This window comes from Corythoichthys intestinalis, chromosome 21 (assembly GCF_030265065.1).
Source record: "Corythoichthys intestinalis isolate RoL2023-P3 chromosome 21, ASM3026506v1, whole genome shotgun sequence".
NCBI classification, from domain to species: Eukaryota; Metazoa; Chordata; class Actinopteri; order Syngnathiformes; family Syngnathidae; genus Corythoichthys; species Corythoichthys intestinalis.
In genome coordinates, this window is record NC_080415.1 from 40,747,796 (window position 1) to 40,758,738 (window position 10,943).

At 42.2% G+C, this 10,943-nt stretch overlaps 1 protein-coding gene across 3 annotated transcripts in view; it reads right to left on the bottom strand.

Annotated features, from left to right (window-relative positions):
- The window catches only part of snx29 (sorting nexin 29), a 162,824-nt gene extending 152,991 nt beyond the window's left edge, over positions 1 to 9,833 (bottom strand). For all 3 annotated transcript variants that reach the window (XR_009061722.1, XM_057825552.1, XM_057825553.1), the window contains exons 1-6: positions 9,518 to 9,833; positions 9,166 to 9,230; positions 7,208 to 7,260; positions 3,664 to 3,788; positions 637 to 817; positions 458 to 528 (exon numbers count right to left, since the gene is read on the bottom strand). Coding sequence is in view for 2 of the 3 variants with exons in the window: in XM_057825552.1 (XP_057681535.1) it covers positions 458 to 528; positions 637 to 817; positions 3,664 to 3,788; positions 7,208 to 7,260; positions 9,166 to 9,230; positions 9,518 to 9,524 (502 nt within the window). In the remaining variant the exon portion in view is untranslated. The remainder of the gene's footprint in view (positions 1 to 457; positions 529 to 636; positions 818 to 3,663; positions 3,789 to 7,207; positions 7,261 to 9,165; positions 9,231 to 9,517) is intronic.
- Between the last annotated feature and the right edge of the window lie 1,110 nt (positions 9,834 to 10,943).

The window sequence follows — 10,943 nt, forward strand, 5'->3', positions numbered from 1 at the left end:
ACTACCAAGGCATTTGTAATTGCAATCATTTTCTGAGAGAAATTGAGCATTATCTAACAGAATTGCAGAGGTGCCCATAATTTTGACCAGCGGTGTAAGTATGTTGTGTTCAGTAAACTCCGGGAGCTACGAGCACCAGCCATTTTTGCCTTCCGTATCCTGAAATGTCTTTCTTAACAAGAGGCAATATTTTCACGTTGAGGCGTTGTCTTAACCTGAAAATTCTCTATATACAGAACTTTGTAAGTAAAGCTACCACTGCATGTAGTTGTTAAATTAAAAAAGCACCCTTTTACAAACAATCTTGGGTCTCGGTACAGTACCGGCACTGGCCGATAGCAGACACAGTCAGGTGTTGGGGACGGTATAAAAATAACGACATGTATTTTGGTGTTTTTTTCCAATGCTTCATATGTATATTTTAAAGTCCCAGATGAAGTCACATCAGCAGACTTACCTGCAGCCATGGTGGGCAGCATACTGGCTCTCTCTTCATCAAGCATGAACGCCCAGTCTTCGTAGTAAGTGCTAAAAAAAGAAAGAGAGAGAGAGAGGTTCATTCACAGCGGGCGCGCATCAAATCGGAAAGTAAACACAAAAGGGTGGAAAACGGGCAGAAACGGCGGCCGCGCTAACCCCACGCGCGGTCGGTCGGCGAGCAGCGAGTGCAGGTATCGTTCCAAAGAATGCTCATTAAGAGCGCAGCGCAGCCAAGCCCGACCCCGGCCCAGCTCCGACGAGATGTGACGCAGGGAGTAGAAGCGCTGGAGCTCGTGCCGGTTCAGATGCTCCTTCACGAAGAACCAGAAGGTCAACTCTGGAAGGCAAAAAATACATCCGTTGGACTAGTGTCATCCCCGTACCGTTGCGGCACTAAACCGACGTGACGACTAGAGGTGAGCGAAATTTCCGATTCTTAGATTATTCGCGAGTCGGCCGTAGAAGATTGGAGAACGATTCACAAACATCAAAATTCCGATGATTGAAATATGTAAGTAAAGCAGAACTAAAACACAGTCGGCGCGGTCTTTGGGACGCAATGAGGAATAGACAGAGAGCCGGGTAATGACAATGCTCAACTCACGCCGCTAGATTAGCAAAAAAAATAAAAAATACCGGACTGCTGCAGACAGCCGCTACAAACTACGCCCACATAATGCTACAGTAGATATCACGCGGAGGTGCGCGATAATAGGCATTAAGATGTCATCCCAATAAATCCCATAACATTATATATTATCGGGCCTATTAATAATATTTTTGGCACGGTGTCAGACTGGGATGTGTGTGTTTGTTTACACTCCTGTTTTGCCAGCATGCAAAGTTTTGTTACTGTTCTAGAAGCCGTATTTTCCTTCACTGAGTTATAAAGCATTTTACAGTGTTATGTTTACAAGTTGTTGAGAGGCCTTATGGTTATTGATAGGCTTGCGGTTCTATAATTAGCAGATTAAGAAAGTTGTTTCATGGACCAAGATGACAAAAGTCTCCTCTCCTGTTGCACCAAACGTTTTATCTGCTGACAAAGCACAATACCTGTTGGGTATATCATTGTTTTAGATCAGTGCTCATTGTTCAGGGGAACACATCGTTAATGATATTGACTGACTGACTATTTTTTGATTTGAAAATATTCATATGGACACTTTATTTGAAGTCAAAACTGTTCCTGTCTTTGTTCTGTTCATTATAATAAATTTCATGTCATCATGAAAATTCTGGTTCGGCCAAAGGCAAATCAATGCTGAATCCACCACTGGTATGTTTGACCTACAGGTGTTCAAAAACTCAGGTGAATATACATTGAAAAATTATACATATATTATCAGTTATCGTATCGGTATCGGCCTCGAGGAGCAGGAAGTTATCGATATTGGTTTTAAAAAATGGATATTGTGCACCCCTAATACCACGTATAAAGAACTAGATGCGAACTGATATTCGGCAGCGTTAGCAGCACATGTATAGAAAACTACATGCAAAATGACAGATTGCCGGCATTCGTAAACAGCCGCCATCTTAAAGCAGTAGACTTCCCTGGAAGGCTGTTGTAGCGAACCTAATGAACTTTTGATCTAAAATCTTCCTAAATCGGCAAACTCTTGACTTGAATCTATCTTTATAACAGTTTTCAAACTTTGACATGTCGAAAGTAGACAGAAGTGAAATTATGGAATAACGGGAGCTATTTTAACAACTTTTATGGTTGATTCACAACATTATATTGATTGAATGTAGTTTAAAACTGCTGATACAGAGTGCGGACTTGAGTATTTTATTTATCGTTTTGAATTGTTAACTTGATAGTAGGGCTGTCAAACGATTAAAATTTGTAGTCGAGTTAATGACAGCTTAAAAATGAATTCATCGTAATTTATCACAATTCAAACCATCTATAAAATATGCCATATTTTTCTGGAAATTATTGTTGGAAAGATACGACCCAAGATGGATATATACATTCAACATACGGTACATAAGTACTGTATTTGTTTATTATAACAATAAATCAACAAGATGGCATGATTAACATTCTGTTAAAGCGATCCATGGATAGAAAGACTTGTAGTTCTTAAAAGAAAAATGTTATTACAAGTTATAGAAATGTTATATTAAAACCACTCTTAATGTTTTCGTTTTAATCAAATTTGTAACATTTTCAATCCAAAAATAAACTAGTAGCCCGCCATTGTTGATGACAATACTTACACAATACTCATGGGTGCTTAAGCCCATAAAATCGAGAGGGGATAAAATCAGTTGCACCCAAGCGCCAGCAGAGGGCGACAAAACTCCCAAAAACACAAGTAACAAGTTGGCATTGCACTGTACTGTCATTTTAATCTGTTTGAGTGGAGCACGTGCGTTAATTGCGTCAAATATTTTAACGTGATTAATTACAAAAATTAATTACCGCCCGTTAACGCGATAATTTTGACAGCCCTACTTGATACTGAAATTTTCCTTTCTTTGGGCCCGAGAGGATTTTTGTACAATTTTTGTAATTAATGTACGAAACATTAAAAGCAGCTAATAGCTGGGGGAAAGGGGGGGGTGTATAAATAATCGAATCGTAGCCTCTGAATCGTAATCGAATCGTTAGGTGCCCAAAGATTCCCACCTCTAGGGACAATGCTGCGCAATATGGACTTTTCCAGAAAAGGCGCTGGTCGCCCTACCTGGGATAGCCGCCGTGAAAAAAATGAAATAAAATAAAAATAATTTAAAAGGAGCTCGCGTCAGCCTTCCCAAGATGATGATGATGATGATAAGATGTCCGATGCCACGGTGTCCAATTTAAACTGGTGGCTTCCGGTAGCTAATGTTGCGGCCCCCGTTTGACAGTGTGTCAATAAGGAATATACAAATTTGAATGCATAAATGAATGGATTAAAAGATCCATTTTGAAAGAAAAAAAAAGAAAAGAAAAAGAAAAAAAAACACAAATTTAAAAGAAAGCCACGAGTGAAATAGAAAATCAGAAAGAAATCGAATAAAAGAAGAACAATAAATAAAGACATCCATTCAAATAATTATGGCCCGTGTGTATTTTGCTCTGGGAATCTTTTTTTTTTTTTTTGTCGGTCGGTCGGTCGGTCGGTCACAATGACTCGGTCGTCTACCGTGGTTAATCATAATATAGCGTGGTGTGGCCAGCCTGACCTGCTTCCGTCTTGCTGCTGAAGCCCGCCACCTGCTTGAGGGCGGCGGCGGTGAGGGCCAGACCGCTGCTCTTTCTCAAGCCGTGCTGCAGCACCGCCTCAAATTGGGCACAGAGACAGATGACCCTGCGGACGGACGGACGCACGCAAATACAGTCTTGCCTTCAGATTGCAAAAAACAGCTGTTGTTTAGACCAAAACAAGTATTTTGCTATTCTTAGTGACCTTATATTGAGACATACGGGGGTTGGACAAATGAATGGAAACACCTTAAAAGACATGTAGTTCTTAAAAGATAAATGTTGGTAAGAGTTATTCTGATATTCCAACAACCCACCTTCATTTTTTCGTTTCAATAAAACGTGTAAAATGATTTTAACTAGTAGGTGGCCATTTTTGTTGACGTCACATGGACACGCTGCCAGTCTTCCACTCTTTAACTACGTTAACATGTCGTCAGTTCCGCCCTTCCAATTTGAACCCGAGCGGAATATTCATGAGAAGGGCAGCCCTGTGGATAGTTCTCAAAAGGGGCAGCAAAAGCAAAACGAACAGGAAAGACAGGATGAGAGGACTAGCATACGTGTGTCAAGTTCGCTAGTGCCAGCTAACACTCTCCTGCTCTAGTGACGGAGCAGGAGAGTGTTTGACGTCAAAAAAATGATTACAGATCTTCACGGTAAACTATTGTGTGATTCAACTTATTTCAATATTATTATGGAGATAGTTAGTATCCAAAGCGGTCGTGTGCTTTACATGTGATCAGGGGAAACAGTGAAACACAGCAATTTGATTATTTTTTTGCATCAAACGAAAACGTTGACAGTTTGCCTATACCAGGGGTGTCCAAACTTTTTTGGTGTGGTAAAAATGTGGGGGGCCGACCGTGGCTGACGTTCTTTACGTAGAACAATATATTTAAGCAAATTTATTTTCAGCACGCCATTCTGTGTGACACATTAGCTTTACGATTTTTTTTTTAATTAATCTTGCAACTAGCCTAGGTGGCGTTCTCTTTCGACTCTCGGGCTCTTGGGAAATACTGCTTCTGTGAAATTAAACTAGCTTCAAGTTACTTCAATTTCTCGCTGCGTATCTTCCCTTTAATCTTGTCGAACGTGTCTGCGTCTCTTGTTGGGTAATATCGCCTCAAACTGAACTCTTTAAAAACAGTGACTGTCTCCTTGCAAATGAGGCAGCCACAGTGGTTGTGTATTTTATCGAAGAAATAGTCCAATTTCCACCTATCCTTGAAGCGTCGGCCGTCGCAGTCAACCTTTTTTTTGTTGATTGGACGTAAAGGGTCACACGGGGTAATGCTGCTTAGAGTGCTGCTGCCTTTTAGTGGGTAAATGAGGAGCAGCATTTAGTGTGTAAGCTACTTCATAGGCTAGCAGCAGAACTGCTGACCAATTTATTAAGTCTGTGTGCGGGCCAGACGTTACTGATTTTATGAAAGAGGCTGGGGGCCGGATGAAATTTGACCACGGACCGCATTTGGCCCCCGGGCGGGCCGGACTTTGGACATGTCCGGCCTATACTGAGACGTCTAATTACGGCTTACCTCGTTTTTGTCACGTAAAAGCGCTCGCTACGTCGATGATCATCCTGCCTGTGTTCTCAGTTGTCTCCACTTGTTCCCCAGTGACTAAGCGACTTTGCCTGGGATTTTTCATTTGCCTGCCGTAATTTTGTGTAATTGCAAAATCATATTGGAGGTATTGCGTCCTCGGCAGCCACCCTACGCAAACAACATTTTTTGCATGCCGGATGGCCCTCCTCCACTAAGCCGTGGCCGTCTGTAACTCTTTCGTAGGCGAAGTATTCCGATACCGGCAATTTCATTTTCTTCAATGGGGGAAAAAGTTCAGCAGTTTCACTTCCTCCAGCCATCGTGTAGCACAGCTGACACACTGACACTGAGCAACAACCGGTGGAGGAGGGTTAAGCCTTGCAGCTGTAAGCTAGGACTTCTCCATTCACTTTTGGGACATAAAAACTACCTAATACCTAAGGGACGGTATGACAGAAATTTTTGCAGTTTTGAAACCTTGACATTTTCATACCACGGTATACCTTGAAACCGGTAATCGGCATATGTCTATTTGTGAATCGTTCTCGAATCTTCCACGGCCGAATCGCGAATATTCCAAGAATCGGAAATTTCGCACGCCTCTAATGGCCATTGCGGTGTTTCTTGATTGTTGCCAAAAGTGTGGTTTTGATCACTCCCTTAATGAAGCGCCAGTGCGGAGTGGAATCACGTTTGCTCACAATGTGTCTCATGTGCTTTAAGTACAAATAAAGTACACGACAGTCCTCTTAAGATCTCAATGTGCAACATATAATCTGTTGGCCAGAAAAAGAAAGACGAATAGCCAGCAATCAAATGAAGTTTAAAACAGTTATTCGTTTTCCGTGTGGCTTATTCACTGGGAAGCAAGATTCAGCAGCAACATCTGATAAACTGACAACACAAGCAGGATGATCATCGACGCGGAGAGCGCTTTTACGTGACAAAAATGAGGTAAGCCGTCATTCGACGTCTCAGTAGAGGCAAACGATCAACGTTTTCGTGTGATGCAAACAATAATCAAACTGCTGTGTTTCACTGTATCCCCTAATCATATGTAAAGCACACAACAGCTGCGGATGCTAACTATCTCCATAAGTTGGATCACACCATAGTTTACCGTGAAGATCTGCAAACATTTTTTGACATCACTCTCCTGCTCCGTCACTAGAGCAGGAGAGTGCTAGCTGTCACTAGCAAACTTGACATATGTACGCTACTCGTCTCATCCCGTCTTTCCTTTTCATTTTGCTTTTGCTGCTCGTTTTGTGAAATATTGACAGGGCTGTCCTTCGCGTGAATATTCCGCTCGGGTTCAAATTGGAAGGGCGGAACTGACATCATGTTTATGTAGTTATAGAGCGACACTGTGCATCGGGTGCGTATGACGTCATCGCCCTGCGACGTCAACAAGAATGGTGACCTACTCGTTAAATTTTCGGTTCAACATTTTACAAATTTTATTAAAACGAAAACATGAAGAGGGGGTTTATTATCATATTATTATAACATTATATTTTAAGAATGACATGTCTTTCCTTTAAAAACAAAAACTAATATAGTGTAGTTCTGCCTTTTGCGGCAATTACAGCCTCAATTCTCCGAGGTAATGATTCATACAACTTGGGAATTGGAATTTTAAGCCATTCTTCAGTCGGAATACCCTATTAGAGATGACGGTGGTGGTAATCGATGTCTTCATTGAAACTCTTAAACGGACCATGAATGCTCAATAATGTTGAGGTCTGGGGATTGCGCCGGCCGTACTTCATTAGAATGTCCCTCATGCCATTCTTTAACAATTATGTTCAATGATTATGATGCCAAAATGTTAGATGTTTCCATTATTTTTGTCCAACCAAGAAAGGCTTTACAATGAAGCGCATTCAAAGGGGCGTCGCAGCGATAGCGATGCCGATACCGCTCGACCATCCGGTCATTAAAGGCGCGAGAGGAAAATCATTGGGCTTACCTGCTGTCCGAGTCCGTCGCGATCTCTTTTCTTCCCCCGAAGCGTATTTGGCACTAGGGAGAAAAATGATATTGACGATGATGATCAATGTGATGACCACAGGAGAGAACATTTACTTTTGGAGGAGAAAAGCCAGAGTAGTTTTTGACTTTTGATCGAGTCCATTTGTGACAGGCTGCTGACAGCTACTCTTACTCTATTTACAGTACAGTCATTTCCTCTTGATTTTACATACAATCCCTGGCAAAAGGGATGGAATCACCAGTCTCGGACGAGCACTCACTCAGACATTTTATATGTAGAACAAACTCGGATAAAAAGCTTGGAAAAACAATAAATTAGTTCAAAAGTGCAACTCTTCAGCATTCAGAAACACTCAAAGAAATGCATTAAAAATATTGTGGTGGTCAGAAAATGTTACTTTTATTGAGCAAGTGCAGAGAAATATATATGGAATCAGTCCATTCTCAGGAGAAAAAAAAATGGAATCATGAGAAACAAACAAAGAAATAACAAAACATCTCTAGTATTTAGTAGCACCTCCTCTGGCTTTTATGACAGCTTGCAGTCTCTGAGGCATGGACTTGATGAGTATTTTTCATCAATTTGGTGCCAACGCTCTTTGAATGCAGTTGCCAGATCATCCTTGCAGGTCGAAGCCTTGCTGTGGACCATTTTTTTCAATTTCCACCACAGGTTTGAGATCTGGGCTATTTGCAGGCCATGACATTGACTGGATGAGTCTTTCTCCAAGGAATGCTTTAACAGTTTTAGCTCTGTGGCGTGATGCATTGTCATCTTGGAAAATGACAAACATATTTTCAATGGAAGGGATAAGAAAGCCGTCTAAAATTTCAATGTAAACTAAAGATTCAACCCCAGTGCCTTTGCCTGACATGCAGCCCCATATCATCAAGGACTGAGGGAATTTGGATGGTTTCTTCATCTTTGTAAACCTCACTGGAACGGCACCAAACAAAATTTCCAGCATCGTCACCTTGTCCAATGAAGATTCTTGACTCATCACTAAAAATAACCTTCACAGTCCACGATTGCCTCTCCTTAGCCCATTGCCGTCTTGTTCTTTTTTGTTTAAGTGTCAATGAAGGTTTCCTTTTAGCTTTCCTGCATGAAAATCCCATTTCCTTTAGGCAATTTTGCACAGTTCTGTCACATACTTTGACTCCCGCTTCCTCCCATTTCTTCTTCATTTGTCTTGTTGGGTTAGGGTTAGGTTTTCAAGACATACAACCTTTAGTTGTTTGTCACGATGTTTGGATGTCTACCAGTACGCTTAACTTTAACAACCTTGCCATGCTGTTGGTCCAGATTTTTGATACAGCTGACTGTGAACAGCCTACATCTTTGGCAACCATACATGTAGCGTTACCTTCCTCAAGAAGTTTGATCATCCTCTCCTTGGTCTCAAGAGATATCTCGTGATTCTTGTGAATCCAGCAGTCCTCCAAGGTGTGATAACTGCACTGTTTTTAACTGCTGACTGGCGAGCAGATCTCATCTGAGACAGGGGCTCAATTAAGGAAAGGACATTGTATTTTCTACTCAAAATGGAGCGATTCTATCTTTTTTCTTCAGAATGGAGTGATTCTATATTTCCCTGCACTTGCTTTATAAAAGTAACATTTACTGACCACCACAATGTTTTTTACTCGGAATGCCAAAGGTTGCACTTTTGAACTAATTCATTGTTTTTTCAAGCTTTCTATCTGCGTTTGTTCTACATAATAAAATGTCTGAGCGAGTGCTCGTCCGAGACTGACTTTTTGCTAGGTGTCGTATTAGATTTAACCTGATTTTTGCTAGCACAGCTCTAGCCACCTCTGGCATTCCCCGCCATCACATCTCATCTCATCTAATTTCTCCTTCTCCAATGAAGCCTTCCATGGAGTGGCATATCCGTATAAATAAAAAGCTTTTTCAAAAGGTGCGATACTAACCTGTTTGACAGCATCTAGTAACCTCTCCAAGAGGTTCTGTCTCTTGGCATCACTTTGTACAGTGCCTGCAAAAAGAAGAAATGGCGCATGATTGGACGTTTAGCGCCGGCCGGCAAGGATGTAGAAAATGAAATGTGTTCTCCCCCTCCCACTAATGAGTTTCAAACAGATTGGACGTCTATCGTCGTCATTGGCAGGGAGTGAAATGAAAAGGGTCATCACCATCCGCTGGCCCAATATTCCATTGGTCAGGAAGAACACTGATCATGATTTCCATTCCGGTAGATATGTTTAAAATTGTGGCAAAAGTGGGGTCAAATGTTGGTTTCGCCCTGCAGGCAAGTCAACTTACCGTTCATTCTGACGGCGAAAGTTGAAGACGCAGCAACATCCAAGCTCGATGTCGCTCATCCAAACTCTTCGAGCAGGGGAAGGACCGGGAACACCGAAGTCACGCTGCCCCCGCGGCCGAGCTCGAGCCGCTCCACCGCGGCTGCGGGAGCGAGCGTAGAGGCCTCCGCGGCCGAGTCGCCGACATCCAAATATCGAGCGTCTGACACGCCGCGGCGCGAGCTGATGACAATAAATTCAGCGCAATATTGAAGTGACCGAGTGCAGTATTTTCACGACACCGCCGGCCGACAGAGAACACCGGAAGGGTGCTATTAACCAGGGTGGGTCACGTGACAAAAGACCACAGCTATCACGTGGCCTTGCGCACGCGGCGATGGGAAATGTAGTCTTTAAAAGTCATCTTGCTTGCTCCCTTTTTCCTCCCACTCATACTCACTTATAGACCCTACTCACGTGACGTCACAGCCACGCCCCCGTGCCATGTTGTCCGGATACTAGTCATGTTAATGCATTAGCGCTTTGTAAATTCCTCCTATTATGGCGTGTTTTTCTGCTCGTTAACATTAATAATCAAAATGGTGAAGTCGTGTGTGGCGGTCGGTTGCAAAAACAGAGAAGATAGACGGAGAGACTTGAATTTTTACCGTATTCCGAGAGACCCGAAGAGGAGACCGCGATTGACTGCTGCAATTCGACGAGAAAACTGGGCTCCAAACGACTACCACAGATTATGTAGTAGTCATTTTATATCTGGTAAGATGCATTTAATATATATTTAGAGGGTTTTGGGATGACAACCACAATTAAGATCATTGCTAGGCTAATCGCCGACAACATACACGTATGTATGTAGTGAGTGCTATCGCTAAACCATATAAACATTAAAAGCCCTAGCTCCATTGACAAATGACATGAAATACATTAGACTTGACAGTGGATGTTAGCAAGAACAAAAGATTTTGAATTGAAAATTTCGTAACTCACCTTCCGAGCACAAGATTCCTGCCGAATTTTCGTGTACGAGGACCTGTTTCACCCAACCAGCAACGTAGCATTTATAAGCCCCCAAGCTCTTAAAGTTTTTCAAACTTTCGTGAGAATAGGCTGATTTTGTGTGGACAAGATAGTTGTAAATATCAGGATATCAGATGACAGGCGAAGCCAGCGGGTCGAAAAACATCGATTTAGGCATCAAATACGGATCTGGCGAATGGATAAACTGAAGCTTTTCCACGTAACGCCTTTTATGCAACGGATCCAATGAGTTTACAGCGTCAGATAACACCGGGGCTTCCATGAATTGCTCTATAACTTGCTCGACTAATTGAAAACAATGAGAATAGGTCTGAAAAAGAGGTACAATATGGCGGCTGGAAACAGCGACACGCCCATTTTGTGACGTAGGTGAGTAGGGTCTATAGGCG